The sequence below is a fragment of the Pezoporus flaviventris genome, unplaced genomic scaffold (assembly GCF_033815535.1).
Source record: "Pezoporus flaviventris isolate CSIRO_AGI_PZ_B2104156 unplaced genomic scaffold, CSIRO_AGI_Pfla_v1 ptg000013l, whole genome shotgun sequence".
Lineage (NCBI taxonomy): Eukaryota > Metazoa > Chordata > Aves > Psittaciformes > Psittacidae > Pezoporus > Pezoporus flaviventris.
The window spans coordinates 17,321,568-17,340,798 of record NW_026892561.1 but is presented as its reverse complement, the minus strand read 5'-3'; the positions used below and the strand labels follow the sequence as shown (position 1 = coordinate 17,340,798).

The 19,231-nt window shown below is 38.5% G+C and overlaps 1 protein-coding gene across 1 annotated transcript; it reads left to right on the top strand.

Annotated features, from left to right (window-relative positions):
• The first annotated feature begins 99 nt into the window (after positions 1–99).
• FIRRM (FIGNL1 interacting regulator of recombination and mitosis) lies at positions 100–18,938 on the top strand. Its single transcript, XM_061451929.1, has 24 exons — positions 100–282; positions 803–842; positions 1,545–1,633; positions 2,717–2,821; positions 3,400–3,540; positions 4,196–4,358; positions 4,725–4,809; positions 5,392–5,530; positions 6,014–6,094; positions 7,035–7,099; positions 9,198–9,346; positions 10,252–10,360; positions 10,868–11,054; positions 12,096–12,178; positions 12,570–12,621; positions 12,965–13,058; positions 13,688–13,869; positions 14,545–14,667; positions 15,579–15,674; positions 16,112–16,225; positions 16,655–16,759; positions 17,074–17,154; positions 17,907–18,020; positions 18,322–18,938. Exons 1-24 carry the CDS (start codon positions 184–186, stop codon positions 18,505–18,507), a joined length of 2,682 nt encoding a protein of 893 aa, XP_061307913.1. The 5' UTR covers positions 100–183; the 3' UTR covers positions 18,508–18,938.
• Positions 18,939–19,231: the final 293 nt, after the last annotated feature.

Genomic DNA, 19,231 nt, shown 5'->3' with positions numbered 1-19,231 from the left:
AGTGTCCCTGTCCCCCGTACCCGTACCGACCCCCTCTTACCCCACGTGGATAGGCTTCCGTGTTTGCTGAGCGCATGCGCGCTAGCGGAGGAGAAGGGGGCAGGGCGAGCGCAGAGGGTGCTGGGATAGCGGAGGTAATTCTTTTTCCCGCCGCCCGGCCGTGAGGTGAGCGGAGTTTGCGCCATGTCCCAAACAGATCCTGAGTTGCTTCTACAAGAGCTAGGCGGCTGGGACTGGGACCTCTGCCGTAGGGAGCTGCCCGCCGTCCTGCCCCGCCTCCTTATATCCTTCCCGGGAGAGCAGAGCCGTTCGGCTGCTGGGTGGTTGCGGGGAGCTACCCCGAAATTTGGGGAGGGGGGGTGAGGGTGTTCCTCCTGCAGCATTGCACAGTTTAAGCAAGTAAATCCCTGGGAGGCAAAGTGCTGCAACCTTTGTAAGGGGCTGACACAGGACAGAAAACCTGTGCGCCGCTATTTCGCTGGAAACGAATACAGCCTTTCACTGAAATAAAAGATACATGGTAGAAAATAGCGTGAGGTTAATTAAGTACTGTATGTAATTTCCCCCCCCCCCCCCCCCCCCCCCATCCCCAAACTTCCAAGATTTATTCTCCAATGCACCGTAAAAATACCTGTGCTGATCGTTCAGGTACTCAGGTACCTGCGGTGGTAATGGAGTATCCCCACCAATTTCATGCAGTAGATGAAGTGTACATGAAACAGTGTGAGAGAAGTCATTGTGGCTTCTGCAGAAGCTTTAAACATAACTTTCATTGCAGAGAGTTTCTTTAACGTTTTATTACTCTATGTATCAAGAGTCTCAAGACTGGAATGAGCATGTTCGTAAGTAGTGACAAGAAGTGTCTCTTCTTCCTGTGGATCATTGTATTGCAATTGCATTGTAAATTCTGCACTACTTAAAAATGCTTATGCTATAACTAGTGACATTCGTGATCTTCAGCAGTCCTGCTGGATCTTGCATGTTACGCGAATTGCATGTTGAATAAGCTTTATAAAAGCCCATAAAGAACCTATGCATGTAAGGCTGTTTTTTCCTTCCCACTACTGATTTTTAGATCTTTTAAATAAGGGTGCTTTTTATCTTGTATTTTGCTTTTTGGCTGTTATCTTACAAGTGGCCAAACTCCTGTAATACCTGATAGTGTTAAGAAAATGAGACTGATATGTAAACTTTCAGGAGTCTTGCTAACATTTGCTGTTAAGTTGCCTAATAATGCAAACTAACGTGTTAAATGTGCAGCTGTCTGCAGTTTTGAGTGTGGGAAATTGTAGTTCCATGGGCAAACAACTGTGCTTAGCCTTCAACTAAGTGTAGTCAGGTGTGATGCTATTATTGATGTGTTTGTGCACCTTGGAGCTGTTATTTCTCAGATAATGCATTTGTGGCAAATGTGTTGACACTCAAAATCAAATACCTGATCTGTTTCCACTTGATGCAGTTCTTTGTTTCATCTGGTAGCTTGCTACATGTTTCTGATAATCTCACATTGTTTTTCTGTAATGCTTAAATATTTTGCTTTGCAGGTGTTTTGAGAATCCTGACTGAAATGTTTTTGCCCCATATCAGCCTTGCTGATTTGGAACAAACTTTTTTCTCAAAAGTATTACCTAAGGTATGACAGTTTCAATTGAATGTGGAATTTCCCTTAAGTCCAGAGCTAAAACCTGCGTAGAATGCAGTGACTCTTTTTTGAGGTCACATGTTATAACTTAAAATTAAAATTTTACCCTTTAAAACTTCTAACAGTTTTTGTTGTGTTGTGTCGTGGTTTAAACCACAATGGATTGTTTTTGTGATTGTTGTAACTCTTCATGGTGGGGAGAGGGTTGAACATGTAGTGTTCTGCTTTCTAGGTTCAGTAATTGAATTGTTCTTTTGAAAAGATTGGGCTTCTTATGAAATGAGCTGGAGAATTTTTACATGAGGTAGCCTCTCAGGAGAAATAAACTGAAGAACGCAGTGCTTACATATCATGAATAAATGTGAAATTTACTTATATTCCTGATTTAAGTTTCAGGCCTCAGCTTATATCTTTTAAGAAGCCTGTAAAAAATGGCCGCTTCTTTTCCATTTTGTTTATTTTATGTCCTTTAGCAAATTTTGGCGATAACAAGAAAAATGCCTCAAAACAGGCATATTCTGAAAAAGGATTACTGTACCCTACCAGCTTATGTAGTGTCCCACTGGTGTCTGGAAGCACCTCAGTGTCTTTGCAGTCTCAACAGTAGCACTCATCAAATACCCAGAAACTTCAACCAAAGGAGAAATTATTGTTGTTTGTAGATTATAGTGTTATTTTTTTTATGTATTCAAAATTTTAATAATTCTAAAAATATCTGAAAATGAAAAGCCTTTTAAAATTATATGGTTTTAACTAAGTAAAAAAAAATAATCTTTGGTAGGATGAGGTACATATTTCAAGTGAATTAGCTGTGAAGTCTGTTTTTTAATAGGTTTTAGAAAAAGTAACAGGTCCTGTAGCTTCTGTTTGTAATTTGGGAAAACCATACGGCAGTTTTTGCTTCTTGGTATATAGTGCTTTGTGATTCCAGTGCTAGAAAGTGTTATTTTCTGCTGTGTATTATGTCAGTAGCCTGTGACTCCCTGCCAAGGAAGCAAGTAGATACAGAATGGTATTGGTATTTGCATGTGTGTTTCTAAATAAAATGTTTTAAGTTTTGTTTTGTTTTGACAGACTTTACAGTTATTTGATAACTTGATGTATGAATTATACAGTGAGGCCAAAGGATTAACCAGCCAGAATACAGAGTTATGCAATACTGTGAGGAACCTTCTACAGGCAAGTCCTGTGAAATACATTACCAAAGGAATGTTTAAATTAGTCTTTGATTTTACCTAAACAGTTAAAAGATTTTTAGTATATTTTTTGCCAGCTGTTAACCATGCAGCTAAAATGTAACTTGATCATCCTTTGTAGTTGAAGTTCAATTAACATTTTGTGCATGATTTGATTACATCTAGTGTGTGATGCTAACCATAATTTAAAACCACTGAATCCTAAATCTCAAATTCTGCTCAAGTTTCTAATGCAAATGGAATGTGATTCTCTGTATTTAAAGAGTGAGTCTGGCACCTATTTATACAGTTGTTTAATTCTGAATTTTAAAATGTTTATAAATTGAGAACAGTAGTCAACAGAAGTATGAAGCTTTCAAAGAGCATATGGTTTTGGAGAAAAGCTCTGGAATTGCCTTTATTATTTTATAAAGCTTCATTCATCCTTAACAAACTTAATTTATGCAAATATCAGTGAACTTTAAATGCCATAAAACCCTAGGTGCGATTCAGCTAAGGAAGATGCTTTTGAAATCATTGCAGAAGTGAAAAACATTTGTTGTTGTTTACTCTTGCTTTAAGACTCTGGTGCAGCTGTTGGAGACTCTGACCGGTTGTGTACGATACGTCTGCACGCTGCAGGAGTGTGTGCCTCTGGAAAGCATCCGCACCCTTCCAGCCTCTGTTCTTTATGTAGTAAAGAACACATTTACACACTGCAAGGTAGGTCCATGTTAGAAGGAGAGAAATTCTTATACTGGTTGGCTTTTAGGAAGCACTTTGTAAGATGATCCTATTTTGAAATAATATTGTTGTTGATTTTTTTTTTTTTTACTTTAATTGTTAAGTGGTTTACACAATGCAACAGTAATTCTTTCTAGAACAGTGAAGATAAAACAAGGTTTTCATAAGGACACAATAGCCTTAATTTTCACTTTTCAATTTGTCTTTTTTATGGAAACATTTACATCAGTTTTCCATGTCAAGACTTGAACTCTGGTGACAAATATCTAACAATTCTAATTTGAAAGTATTGGGAAATATTTGGAATGCCGCTCCCTTTGTTGCTAACATTGCACTGTTTTGTTCAGAAGTATGATCTTAGGTTTGTATATTGAGACTGAATCCAAAGCCTGGTTAAAATCCCTAGAGCTGGGTAGGATCCATTAGTTGTTGGGGAGGCTGCAGGTGAATAGCATTTTGTATTTAACAAACAGGGGTTGGTAGCAGAATCTGTAGATCTGGCAGGATATTGGGTTACAGTAGGTAAGTTTTCGCTTTTTTTTCCTCAGTGTAACATTGGACAAAGCTCAGCACATGAAAAATCAGGCTGTGATTCCTGAACTTTTTTTTTAAACCTTTTCTCTGTTTCCTACAGGACAGTGAATCTGTGTACTGTGGGCAACTTCACTTGATTTCTGACCTCTTACAAGCTATGTTCAAGGAAGCTTACTCTCTTCAGAAGCAGCTGATGGAACTGCTTGATACAATTTCCATGGGCTCTGCTTCTACTGAAGATAACATCACAGATATGGTGTCAGGTATATGTGGATCTAACACTTTTTTTTTGTTTTCTCAGTCTTTTTTCTATAGAGAGTATGCCTGAATTTTTAAAACAGGGTTCCAAGTATGCTCAGTTTCTGCTGACCTGATCAACCTCCCAGAAAGCAGCATTCTGAAGCTATAAATATTTCTGCTTTTCTCCTGAAACTTTCTCTGGAGTGGAGCATGTTGTGTAGGTTTGTAGGAAAGGGGCAGCACCTAAGTACTGAGCCATTTTTCTGATTTGATGTCAGTGTGGTAATATTAGTGCTTGTGACAGCTGCTGTTTTTCTAGGAGAGTAGCATAACTGTGAACTCATGTATCTGATGTAACTCAGTTGTTGCTGTTGTTATTTCCTCCTTAGTAATCCACACTGTGCTGGAGATATGCTCTGTCATTTCCAACATGGACCATGCTCTTCATGCCAATACGTGGAAGTTCATCATCAAGTATGTAATTGAATTCTTTGGATTTATAGTAAGATAAACAGACTGTAATTCTAAATAGCCAGTGTTTCAATAGCTTTATGTTCAGAGTTTCAAATACTGTTGAAATTAGCTATTAGCTAGAAGTAAATTTAGTAAATTAGCTATTTAGCTAGAAGTAAATCTAGAAATTTAATTTCTAAATTTACCTAGTGAGCAGAACCTTTTAAAGGTTCTATCAGTGAAGGTAGATAGTAATCATGCATCAAAGGTAACAGAAGCTTGACTTTTTGTATCACAGTGCAGAAGAAAACTTGGAAAATTTGTCTGAACAAATAATCTTAAGAGGTCTGATCCTGCAGGTTTGCAGGTGGTTTTGGCCTGAGTTGTGCTGTCTTGCACTTTCATTCTGCCTCTCCTCTGTGTTTGTATGTGGCTGTGAAGAAGGTTGTTCTCTCTAAATTTCTGGCCTCGATGTACACAGGTATTGCACCAATTAGTGTTGTATAAAAGCCTAAATAGAAAAATCAGTTATTTGGATCTGTACTAACTCATGGCATGATCACTTTTGACACTAAAATATCTGATTATATGTCTATCTTTTAGGCAAAGCCTGAAGCATCATTCTCTGCTGCAGTGCCATCTGAAACACAGTGATATCCTCAGTGGCCTGTGCAATGACACTCTCCTTTCTTTTCACTCCTGTTTGCAACTGGCTGAGCAAATGAAGATATCTGGGATACAGGTGAATTAAAAAGCTCCCGAAGCTGCTGTTAACCTGAGAAGAGTAACTTCTTTGTGCTGTATTGCTGCTTGGAGTGGTTTGGTTTTTTTTTGAGGTTTTGGGGTTTTTTATGGGGGGTGTGTTTTTTTCGTGGGGGTACTTCATATGGTAGCAGAACACCTTGTTCTTTTGAAACCATGTGAAAATGAGGCCATCACTTTGTTTAGATTGGGGCACTGAAAATAAGTTTCCACCATACTCTATGGGATTTTTTTTCTATTTTTTTTATTTTATTTCCTAAACTGGCATTATCCCAAGGTTAGTCAAAACGTTTCAGTTCTGAGTGTTGCTCTAAAGATGTTGAAGCATACATTTTTAAATCTTTTTCCTCCATAGCTGCAGAGTCTGTAAAGAATCAAGTTTGAACATTGTTAGAAATCTAACCTTCTTTCTTATTGTATTACTCTGTATATTAAGTTTTAGACTGCTTTTTTTCTGGGACAGGAGGGCACTGACCTCAGGCTGTTCCAGAAGACAGTCAAACTGTGCAGGTTCTTTGCTAATTCCTTGGTACACTACACCAAGGTAGGTTTTAATACTTCTATGTTAGTATTAAATTTAAGCCTCTGTCCTGCAAAGGGAATAATTTTGTACTGTGTAATATGTTAATAATTTAATAATTATATCATATGGGAGGTGTAATTAACATCCGTGCATAACCTGTTTGGAGTTCTTCTGCCCATATATACTCACAAGGTTAAGCAGGTTTACTGCTGGGGTTTAACAGGAACACGAATAATAAGCTATTACAAGCAGTGTCATCACTGAGGAGTTGGCGGGAGATGTCCAGCCTCTACAGGTAGCCTTGAGTCAATGCAATAGTAGCTTCATCTGGAAGAATTAAGCAGATGAAACCCATTGCCAAGTTTTCAGAGTTGTTGCTTGTTTCAGCATTTGAAAACTATGTGGCACATTAATAAGAAGAAATGCCTGTGTACCGTTAGCATGGACACTGACTTCCTCTTCTTTTCCTGGCCCTTTCATTTTGTTGTGTTTTATCTTTTCATTGTTAAAAGACGTGCTGTAAATCTACCAATTTTAAGAATGCGTGTGAAAAAAATTCCTCTCTAGGAACAGCAGTGATGGTGTATTCTGCATATGTTCTGTTCCATGGTGGGGAGGGGACACAAAATGAATAGCATTGTGACAGGATAGAATTGCCTTACAGCATGTATGAGACCCCTTCAGAGTGCAGCTCTCTATGGCTATTACAACCATACTTCTTATTTTTTTAAAATAAGTTTACAGATTTAATTGTTTTACCTGTAATATATGAACATGTAGTGTAATTCATTTTAGGCATACTTTGTTTAGTGTTTGCTTTGCACTTGCTTTGTGCTGCAGATTGTTAGAACTTAAAGTTTTTCCAGTGTAGTATTTTATGCACCAGTATAGCAGAACAGAAAGTGTATTTAATCATGCATTTTATGTTGAAAGTACTGTTCAAAATTAATGGCTTTTGCAGGAATTTCTTTCTTTCTTCTCTGATTCGTGTTCTCAGTTACATCAGCTCTTTCTTCAGATATACAGGTAAGAAAAGCAGAAAGAGTTGATTATTGATAGTATCTTAATAACATCTCCATATAGCATTCTTAAATTTACAAGTATTGTGTGATGTAAAAATATAGTTCTTGTTCCAGAGCTGTTGCTTTCTTTTTTCAAGTATGGAAATCTAGGTTTTGTTTTGGTTTTGGTGTTTTTTTTTAAATGGGCAGTTTTGTGTGAAACTAGTTACCTGCACGCCATTCTTGAGCAGTGCTGCCAGTGTGTGCTGTTGACAAACCACCAATGTTGTTGCCATTACTTATGTCAGCATTTCTTGAGTTATGTATAGAATATACAGATGGATTGTCTTGAAAACTGGTTTTGTTTATGCGAGTTCATTTGAAAATTCTTGTTCCTATCACAATTCCTGAAGGTAGGATTCACCCTTTGGTCATCTCGCAATGAAGCAGCGAGGCCAAGTTACAGCAGAGCAACCCAGCAGTGCACCTTCCACTTCGAAATAAACAGTAGTGTGATGCAAGTCAAATCATGCACAGTCAAGACAATTCAGAATTATCATTCCCTAGTAATCCTAATTTCTGTCTCTTTCATATATAACTAAACAGCCTAACTAAACCAAAAAAATTAACTAAAAAATACATTTATTTGTTTGTTTGTTTGTTTTCTGTCTTAAATTCTAGTGAGAGGAAAAATCCAAGACTGAATCATAGAAAATCATAGAATGGTTTGGGTTGGAAAGGGCCTTAAGTTCATCTAGTTCCAGCACCCCTGCCATGGGCAGGGACACCTCACCCTAGACCATGCTGCTGAAGGCTCTGTCCAATCTGGCCTTGAACAGTGCCAGGGATGGTGCATTTACCACTTCTTTGGGCAACCTGTTCCAGTGCCTCACCACCTTCACAGCGAAGAATTTCTTCCTTATGTCTAACCTGAGCTTCTCCTGTTTAAACCATTACCCCTTGCCCTATTGCTGCAGTCCCTGATGAAGAGTCCCTCTCTGGCATGCCTGTAGCCTCCCTTCAGAAATTGAAGGCTGCTATGCAGTCTCCATGCAGCCTTCAGATGTCAATGCAGGTGTCAGCAGCAACATTTGACAGATTGTTTCTACTTTAAGACAATGTATAGAATCATTTGTCCTGAAGGGAGAGAGGATCAGAGAGTATCCTGAAATTTTCTACAGCTTTACTGTTACATTTTTAGTCTTGTGAAATCTCGCAAAAGGACTCTGGTTCTCCTGGAAGCAAATGTTTTTTTAATGTTATGCTCATAAAGCATAACAGTCTGCAAGCAGCTTACTGTTTTTCTTCCAAAAGTTTTGTTCTATTTGTTGCAGCAGTGGGGAAGAATTAGGGGAAAGTGGCCATTGCCATAGTGGGCTGAATTCATTCATTCTTTTCGAATTGAAACCAGATTCTGTGGTGAGATGTGTGCATGAATTCACTGCATGTTATGCTGCAAGATTGAATGTTTTTTTATGAGTTTCCTCTTCTAACTTTACTTACCTTGTAGATCTTTTTCAAGTGGAAGGTTGTAAACTTTTATTCACTCAGAAAATTGGGCAGGATTTTTGAGTAGGAAGGTAGCATTTTTACAGTCGCTTTATAAAGTGACTGTAAAAAGCCTGCAAGAGTAGCAGGTTTTCTTTTCATGATCTCTTTTGCTCTGTTCTGGTATCACATCCTTTTTTCTTTTATTGGCCAGGTTTGTTTTATTCTTCAAAGAAATTGTGGTACCTTTTATTGGTGTCATGTTAAATTAGTGCTGTCACATTTACGACTGTCAAATTGTGTATCCAGGTGTGTTCTCGGCTTTTCATTGCATGACGTTTTTTGAGACTTGGTATATTTCTTCTTAATATTTGTTATGTATTTTACATAAGTGTGTAAGGTTTTCTTTCAGTGTTTAGTAAAATACCGAATTTTGATGCTTAGTTTAAAGGCTGCATGCAGAGTTGTAACTCTTAGGCTACAACAAACATTCTAAAATGGGGACCCATTTCTGCCTTTCGTTTCAGAATAACAAGGAAACCATTAATTTTTCTTTTTGTAGCTCTTTTCAAAAGCAGTGTTACTGCAAATGCTACTGAGAATATTTAACTTTTTTTTTTTCCCTCCCCCCTCAGCAAATTTCCTCCCAGCCTCTATGCTCCAGAGATCTCTGAAGTTCACAGAGATGAAATATCCCGGGTGTTTCTTGTGGCTCTGGACCCTCTCATCAATCAACTTCTTCCCTTTAGCCCTTTTATGGAGCAAGTGTTAAGTGAAAAGCTAGGTGGGTTTAAAATACAGCTACCACTGCTGTAAGTACTGTGCAAGCATCTCTAAGGGATCAAGATTGGTATTTTGACTTTCTGGAGCACAGGCAATATTCTGCACTGGTTTACTTGTCTCCAGTTCTTTCAAAAATACAATGATATACCTGGTTGCATCCTAACTCAGATGAATTTTGTAACAGATAGTTCATGTTGCTGTTGAATGCATCTTTTCCAGAGTTACTCACAATAACTTTAGGATTAGTCTGAAGTATTAGAATTAGTATTAGTTTAGCATCATTTCAGTCCACATTTGTCGCAGACTTTCAAAGTAGGCTGAAATTTTTCTGTTGTTCTGTTGATGGGGGAAGACAGCTATTTTTTCCTAATTAATTATTTTCTGTGAAAAGTAGAATGCCTTCAATCTGGAAAATGCTCAGCTTTTTGTTATAACACTCCACGCTCCCTCATTTCTGCCCTGACCAGCATGTTGTAATTCTGAGATAGCTGACTGACTTCTTTTTCACGTGTGCACTCTGGCCTTGTGATTATCCTGGCCTATCCACTTACAAGAAAACTTTGGTTTCAGTATTTGAGTCATCTAGTGCTTTCAAGAAGAACGGAAGCGTGAGGCATCCAGATTGTAAATCCTTTGCAGTATCTTGCAGTGATAGTTCAGAACTGGAGTATTTTAGATTTTACCTGATACGGTATATTGCGTTTATTTTTCATTCAAGCATAATATTCATGATGATCCATTCTTTTTTTCCCAGCAGAGTCTGTAAGTAATTTTTTATTATTTTACTGGGGACTTCTATGTTTCATCAGTTGTTCGTCATTTGTCAGTTGCTTAAAAGCCAGTTTACACACACAATATGTTTATCAACTAGCAGCATGTTAAAAAAAAACAACCCAACTTTTACAGGTCTCCCTCCTGAGCAGCAGCTGCCTCAGTGTCTAATTCTCATTACCATAATGGACAAGCTGTCCTCTCAGCCTGAAGAAGTGCAAACTCTCTGGAACACAGGAAAAAGGTACTAAAAAGGTTTTTATTGTATCTCTTCACCACAGCAGTCAGTCTGTACAGGCAGAGGGGCTCAGCTGTTGGAATTTCCTTTGCAGCTGAGTAGTAAAATTTGTCAGACTCTGTGGATTTACATCCTTACACTGGAAAAAATGGGCTCTGATGTTCAGTGCTACAGGGAGCGAAGGCCAGAAATGTCTTTGTTTTTTCAAGAAAGAAAGGGTATTTAGAGTACTTCCAGGATAAGAAGAGAGAGATGTATGTAATTTGTTGATAGTTCACGAAGTTAAAATCTTATGTTTTTATGCCTGAACTTGCTAATAGTCACCTGAATTTGTAAAAGAGGAAAGTAGTCAGGAGTTAAAATCTGATCTAAAAGCACCAAAGTTATTGCTGTTCTTTCTGGTCAAAGATAAAGTTTCTGTAGTACAGATATTGCTTGCAGGGCTTGCAAGGCTTGCAGTTTACATATATTTGTAACCCAATTGTTTTTTTGTTTTTGTTTCTCCACTTGCAGCCTATCTTTATTTTCAGCTCTCTTCTTCAGTTTCCAGCAATGTTCTGGCGAGCTTTCTCTCCCTGTGTGTTTGCCAGAGGTGATCAGTACAGGACAGCTGGCTGCTCCCATCACCCTCTATCACTATGTCTGTGTCCACCTGTGCTCCTTCATTGCTTCCACACTCCCATCACACTTTCCTCGGCTGGTAAGATTATTTTTGCTTATCATCTCTTCAGCTATGTGATGAATGGGTAGTATTTAAAAAAGAATGAGTTCTTTCTAATGATCTGGCTCTAAAGAGGTGCTTAGGTATGAAATGATACTGTAGAAAGCTGCCATGGTGCATCTACATAACTGGGTTTCAGTTATACAGTAAACGTCACTAGTAGAAAAGGGAAAAATAAAGCTTCATACAAGTTCTAGAGAACATCAGTGGTGTTGGAAATCTCTGTTCTCTTTGGGGGGTGGGAAGGTCAAGTTGTTCTAAAAAAGTTCAGTGCTTTCTTTTATGTGGTATTCAGGTTGTATGAATCTCACCTGGTTTTGTTAGTCTATACTGTGAAGTAATAAAATGGAATTTAATATTTAGAGTAGATAATATTGTTGTGATTGCAGCTAAGAATATACCATTACATGGTAATAAGCAAAATTTTCTACTTCAGAGTAGTATTCTGGGCTTTGATTAACTTTATATAAAGTTTTAGAAGTTTTACACTTTTTACTACATATAGACAAAAGAACTTCTAGATAAATGTAAACCTTTATAAAGTTCTGTCATACAGCAATGATAGCCCTAATTTAATTTTTTTTTTTTCTGAACGCTATATTCCTCTTTCAGATAAAATTCATGTTCCTACAGGAGAAGAGGTTTTATTTGGTTTTCAGTGAGCTGCCAATAAAGCTGGCAAGAAAATTGGCAATACATTGGTTTTAAAATGATTAAAAAAAAACCAAACAAAAATTTAATAGAATTGCCTTGTGAAGAAGGGATGCACATGATGGAATGTCTTGAAAAGTGAGGGATCCTCAGCCCGTTGGAATGACTGTACATGCACATTCAAAACATGCAAAACTGAAGGTGTGCTTGATGTGTAGCTGAATAGAGAGTATGATAATGAGTTCTTAAACCATTTTAAATCAGATAAGCTGAAAATCGTAGTAGATTTTAGGCTAATTAGTGGAGTAAAAGTCATAGTAAGCCTGCAGTCTGTTTCTGTGTGAATTTGTATATGTATTTTCTCCCCAGGAGTATGCTCTGCTGGATGCTGTGCTGGGTTCTAGTATGATCACATCTTTGCTAGCAATGGACTCGTGGTGCTTCCTTGCCCGGTAAGATGTTTTTTATTCCAGGTGAAGCAGGATTTCCACAGATCCAGTTAGTTCTCTTTTACATAATTTCTCAAGTGGTTTTTGTTTGGTTTTGGGTTTTTTTTTAAAGGCAAATTGTCCCAGAATTGGATTATTTTCAGATATAGAGTATATTTTGAAAACTAGGAGCAGAAATGGCATAGCCTTTTTTACATTCATGCAATAAAGGGAAACATACCTTTCCTATTATTTAAGAATTCTTTTGTGGAATGGTTCTCACAGGTAAATTGGTTCTGTGCATATCAAGTTTAAATATATTAGAGGAAATGGCCATCTCAGACAAGATTTATAAAATTTAATCTGTAAAAAAGTAGGAAGTACAGACTCACAAGCTTCTGTCTCTCACATTCAGATATGGAACAGCTGAACTGTGCGCTCACCACGTTGCTGTGATTGCCCACTTGGTAAGAACCACAGTGATCTTTGCAATTTGGCACCAGTTTTAATCCTAGTTCTACCAGCAAACTTTCTAAATGACCAAAGACAGGAATTTTTCTTTTTTTTTTTTTCCCAAATACAAATGGAGATTGCTTTAAATCTTCAAATTGGGTTAATAATTAGCCCAAGCAGCACTGTGAAAATATAAAACAATATGTCTACTATTTCCAACATGTCCTGCATTGTTTTATGTAGAGTATTACTGCTGTGATCCCACACTGTGACTCTCAGAACATTCTGTATAGAATTAATTTCCTGAGTGGTGATATTTTTCTTAATTTGATACATTGCCCTCTTATCCTAATTCAGATAAAGTCTTGGCCCAGTGACTGTTACGAGATCTCTGCCTTGGGTATTCTGCTGAGGCGTATGCTCTTCTTAATGGCTCCAGATCATCAGGCAAGTATAGCACGGCATTTCCTCTCTTTAATAGGAGAGATCTGAATCACTGGCCTGTGTTAAAATATCCTCTTTCAGTTCTTCACTTGCTGTACTTGATACTGTACTTATTATTACTTTGTCATAGTGGGTTCTAATTTGTACAGATGTGCTCTACCAAGAAACACACAGATGCCTTTCTAAGAGGGGTCTTACTGGGCAGCACTGAAGTCCTTTTTTTGACTAAGTATGATAATGGCACATTACCCAGATTTGCTGAAACTGTCACTGTATCTGTAATCGGTGTTTATGAGTGTTCTCATGCCATCAGATACAAAGACTAGCATCCCTTTCTATCCCTTTCTGTTAGTGCCTCTGTATATCTTGGAGAGGCTAAATCTTGGTCTTCTTGCTTGAGAGCCATTGTTTCAAGCAGATGAAAGAGTAAGTTGCTTAATCATTTTGATGCCCTATATGTGACAAGAGAGGTGGCAGTAAGCTCGATTTTATTTACACAAAAGGTTTTACATAATTTTTTTTCATGTAGTATTTCCAAAGCAAACTAGTAGTGCTTTTTGGTTTCTCAGCTTTCTGACAGATTATCAAATTGTCTTCTGGCCTGTTTAGTTCATATTAACTTTTGTTTGCAGGTAGAATTTGCTCATAAGTTTGTTCCAGAAGAGGTGGAGAACTTAGCTGTGTGGCAGCATATATCCCTAAAGGCTCTGAATCCTGATCTTAGGAAACGAGTGGCATGTCAGCTCTGTGTGGCTGGGCTCACACAGTGCAGGCAATGGTTGAATAGCAGGCGTGCTTTAGGAGAGCTCCGATGTGTGGTAAGGGAGATTTGGTTCTCTTTGTAAAAATGTGGGAACTCTGGATTTCCAAACCATAAGGGTTCTGTTGCTCTCACCCCAATTCTGTTTCTTCTCTGTGCTGCTTTTTTCCTTGCCTAACTGCCACACGCATGAGTAAGAACTCTCTTTTTAATGTTTTGTGCTAGTACACAGCACCTTAGGAGCCTCTATGCTGAGGGTGACACTGGAGGTTTTACGGTTTACTACTTTAGGTACGGTTTGCTCTCTAGGAAAGCAGATGTATTTTTCTTCAGAATTTCTGATATATACTACATCATACAATAAGTTTTAAGTTTTGAAAACTGGCTGGTTTAATGCAGCATCAAATCTGAAAGATGCTCACTGGTCTCCCTTTCAAAGGAGTGTGAGAAACCAGGGACTTCCACGTGAATTGTCTGCTGCCAGCTATCGCCTGCCAGTGCAGCTAATGGCTGCAGCACCGTGTGAAACTCACAGAAGTAACGGATGGTTTCCTTGCTTTGGAAGCTTTGTTGGCTGCTGGCCCAGTGGATTAGCTGTACTGTACAGCTGACAGAGCACATTGGGCTTCTTGCCATCTTGTATCATTTCAGATGTTTAATAGGAGCCAGGGGTTTTGGTTTGGTTTACATGTAGGTTTTTTTGGTCACTCTTATACAGTTTTTTTCCTACTAGAATACTGCCCTTTCTGTGCTGCTGGCTGCCTGCAGTTTTGCTGATGACACTCTGGAGGCAGAGCTTCAGACATCTGTCTTGGGGGTGCTTGGTCAGTTCTGGACTTTTCTCCAGGCTAAGCAGGTAAGAGAATTTGCTGCTCCAGTCGTGAAAGCATGATGTTTTTGAGAGGCTGGTGCTGTTTCACTATGTGTTTGTTACTAAGTTGTTGTTTTACTTGGATGAGACCATTTCTGTAAAGCTGTGTAACTGTGCTGCCCATCTGCTCTCAGCTGCTTTATGTATTAGACAGGCATGTGCTCTGGGAAGAGGAGTTTGAATTTTCCTGAGCATTACATACATGGTTCCTTGTTTCTCCATCTGTTATTTAGTGTCAGAATCAGACTAGCTTAACAGGAAGCCTGAAATACATCATTCTGGTTCATACCAGTTACAGAACTGGCCTGTTTTTAATGTTCTTGAGAATGTGAACAAAATTTGTGGTGATTTAATTAGTGTATAGCTTAACACACATGAAAACCCATAGAGCTAGCAACCTTCCTCCCAGATTTGAGAACAAGGGGTAAGGTGATTTCTTTGCAACTGTATACCTGTTCATGTCTGCAGCTGCAGTAAAGAAAAAAAGGATTAAAAATGAAAGTTTGAGAGTGGGGGTGAAGAAGAGCCAACAATGTGCTCTTTCAGGGGTCTCTTCCAACCTCAGCCATTCTTTGAAGACATTTGGCAACTAAGAAGTGAAAAGAAATAGTTCATATAACCATTAGGTGCTTATATTAGTGAGTGGAGGATGGCGATGAGGAATAGGCAATAAATATTCTTAATACAAAAAAAAAATCTAAGAAAAGGGTCTTTTAAAAGTGTGACTACCTACAAATATTGATATGACTATTTTAATATTCTGCTGTTTATGATGTGTTCTTTTCTCTGTGTAAAGTTAGCTAAGAAGTTTGGAACGCTACCATAATTTAAAATTCTTTCTTAAGTAGTTAGTTCATAAGAATGCAACGTTACTAATATGTTGTGATGTGTTAAAGGTCTCAGATGAGCCATGTCTCCAGCAGACAGTGTGTTTATTACTTCACCTTTTGGAATTTTTCGTCCAAGCATTAGATGCTCAACTGATTACTCAGGTAAAACACCAAAACAAATCCTATCTATGAATAAATTACTTCATGAAAACTAAGGTCTTTGTGATTTAATGAAATCCCAAATGAGTTATTTCATGGTCTGACCTACTCTTAACACATGGAGATTCCTAATTTTATTTCTTCCTTGATTACTTTCCTGATCTTTAAACCAAGTATACGGCACTGTGGTGAACACTGTTTTTGAATCCCATTACTCTGTAAGAAAATTGAGATCTATGGATATGCTATAGAGCATGCTAATTTCTTTCTAAAGTGAATACTGCAGCAGCTTTATCCTAGCCAGTTTTATTGAAGGTGTAGCATTCCTTTTGTTTTCAGTCCAGTTTTCTGAGATCAATGTCCTAAGATTTAAAGATGAGACAGAACAGTTTTCATCTGGAATCTGTGTGATGAAGCTTCATTGGGTTCCTTTTCTGCAGGTATTTTCCCTGCAGTCTTCCCTTTTCCAGTTGGATCCCCCAGACCATGTTCGTCTAGCAATGGTGGATTTTCTCTCTTCTATGGGAAAGGTCTTTATACCACAAGAAGCACAGGTGAATATAATTGTGGCCTTAGTGAAATAAGTTTCAGACTTTGGATGAAAAGATATTTATTTAAATATTGAGGATCAAGTTCTTTGCATACAGGAGTGCAAGGATATAATAATTTTGGAGACTTTATTAATGGCCTGTGGTAGTTCTGTTTTTCATTGAGACATGCTGAGTGCTTGCAAGGTGCTTGGTTTATTCATTTGCTTGTTGCTTCTCAACAGTTAGAAAGGACTGACATACAACCCTCCAAGAAGAAAGAACATAACATGTCACCTCCCTTAGAGTGTTGGGTTTTTTTTGCCAGACAAGGCAGTCACTCTCATTTCACAAACCTGTCCCTTGACATTAGAGCAATTCTTTAATAACAAATCATGATGGTAAGATATGCACAACTAACTCTTCAGAACTGATAGATACTTGTTCCTCTTTCAGAGGCAAGTTGTACCCCAGTTGTCATGTGTGTTTGCTTCTCTGCTGGCTGACCAGACCTGGCTGATTCATCAGCACGCATTGGAGGCATTCACACATTTTGCAGAGGTAAGTATAGCAGAACTCTGGATGTGTGTATTTGGCTCTGTTAATTTTTATTGTACAGAAATTCTGTCTTAAATATTTGCTGCTCTTCCATGACTAGCTTGGATCTCAGTATTACAGATGCTATTGCACATCAAAAGTAATGAGGCCTAGTGCAGCTGCAAGTGATTTCACAACCTGGAAGTGAAGGAAGATAAAACATTGGTTCCTTAGATTGGTTGCAACAGAAGAGGGACAGTCAGGGAAACATTTTTACTTTGTCTATTCCTCTGTTAATATGAGTGTACTAGACAATGATTACTCAACATTTTTGACAGGAAACAAGCCATGAAGATGTTGTTCCTCAATGCCTTGATTCTGAAGAAACTAAGAACAAAGTTATTAGTTTTCTGGCGAAGGTATGTATGTTGCTGAGTCACTTTACTGCTTTCTTAGTTGATGTTCCGCACGTCCGTTATACACAGTACACAGCCTATGTCTATGTCTACACCTGCATTATCTGCACGGTGATAAAATAAGTAACTTTAAAATAAATTGTTGATCTGGTTGAACTTTCCTACTTGCTTTAATCAGAATCAACAACTGCTATTCCTCTGCATGCTGCTCTTCTACTATGTTCCAACTTTAAGCGCTTCACTTTTCCCTCCTTGAACAAAACAAACAATCAAATGGAACAGTTGTTGTAAGCAGATAAGTTATCCAATAACAAGACAAGGATTTCATCATTTGGTTTGTGTGATATCCTTCCCTGTTTCTCTTGGATTAGTTTCTGAAAGCCAAATGAACGCATATGAAACATATCCGTCTTTTTTGCGTATTAGAAGAAATTCCCTTAAGAGCAGATGGCTATTAATGCAGAACACAGTGGAAAGGAGCGTGGTTAGCATGCTGTAACCTAAGACAGGGCTATCTGGATGAACAGTATTTGACAAGCAGGTAATTAGCAAAACAACTGATAAGCTGCCAGAACTGATGCTACACCAGAGTTGCAGATAACTTCAGTCTGCTCACAAGTGTGTGAGAAGTTAGATTCACTTCAAACTGCTTGTTAAGATCTCTCCCGCCCTTTTGTTCTGGCACATAAATGGAGTCTATGAAGGCTGGTAATGTTGCCTTGGTTTAGTTACGTCTCCTGTGACGTTCTCCCTAGACGAGGCAGGTAGAGGAGACAACAGAAGCACGAACAGAACGCATGAAGCAAGAAAGGATTACCTGCAGTGCACAGCTGATGAAAATGGGTGCAGAACTGGAATCAACAGGAGAGGTATGTGTACTTTTAAACTCTCTGGGCTCTATTGTTGATTTGTTAGTTCCAGGAAGTACCTAAAGAGGTTCAAGATGGTCTTGCTGCCCTCCATGTTCTAAGATAAAAGGTCGCGTGCACTCCTGGCCCATAGTGTTATGCTTGAATGCTCTGTACTGCCTGCCAGACAGCAAAAGCTCTCGCAAGACAAGGTAGTCTCTTGCAGCTGTTTTCCATCTAAGGGTTTTCCTGCATTTAGATGAAGACTGATCACTTGTGCAGAGGCTTATAAATAATGTCTCATGTTTACTTAAATCTGCAGCCTCTGGCAAAAAGAGCTTGTCACCCACCTTCTGAGGAGCAGTATAAGTCAGCGATAGGCACTATGGAGGGGGCAGTGGAGGCTGTGAAGCTGCTGCTCCAGAAGGGATCACCCCCTGCTTGGCTTGCAGTGAAACTGGAGGCTCTACACACAGCTATAGCCATCCTCAGAGACAGTGTACGGTAAGGTGTGCTCAACAGGGATTAAAGATAATAAAACGTCTCAGCTCCCCCTCATAAGGAAGAGATGCTCTCGTACCACAATTTCTGGAGAAGAAAAAAAATGATACAGTGCAATGCTCTACTGTGCTGCTGTGTCTCAGTTAATGTGCCAAAACAAAATGGGGTGTGAGATGATGGCCTGTCTTTCACAACTGGCTGGAAGGACTGATACATTTTAATGGTCACTACTATGCCTCTGAGCTGTGATTTTGTATATTGCCATTGTATAGCTTCCTCTTCTAAGCTACTGTATGGTGCTAACCATTTCATGAGATTGTATTTTGAATACTAAGATGTTTGAACCTGTTGTAAGTTACCTTTGTTGTCCTGTACAGGTGACCAGGCAGTAGGTGTTTTTATCTTAATTTTAAAATACATTCAAGTATAACAATTTAAGGCTGTCTGCTGTCTCTGAACATACACCTCTTCTGCTGGTTCCACTCCATGCTAGGGTCATCTTTTAAAAACAATCTTTATTGGTCACAGTTACGAGGAGAAAGAATGTAGTGCTTAAGCAGTTTGTGTTCATTGATCCTTCACTGCACACTTCCTAGCACCTCCTGTGCCATTCACTGACAGAACTATACAAACAGAAATAAAGGAGTAAACTGTACATTTATCTTAAAAGCATCTTTTAGCTAGAAAGTTGAGAGGAGCCATTTCTAAGAGCTTTTCTGGAGCAAAAATAA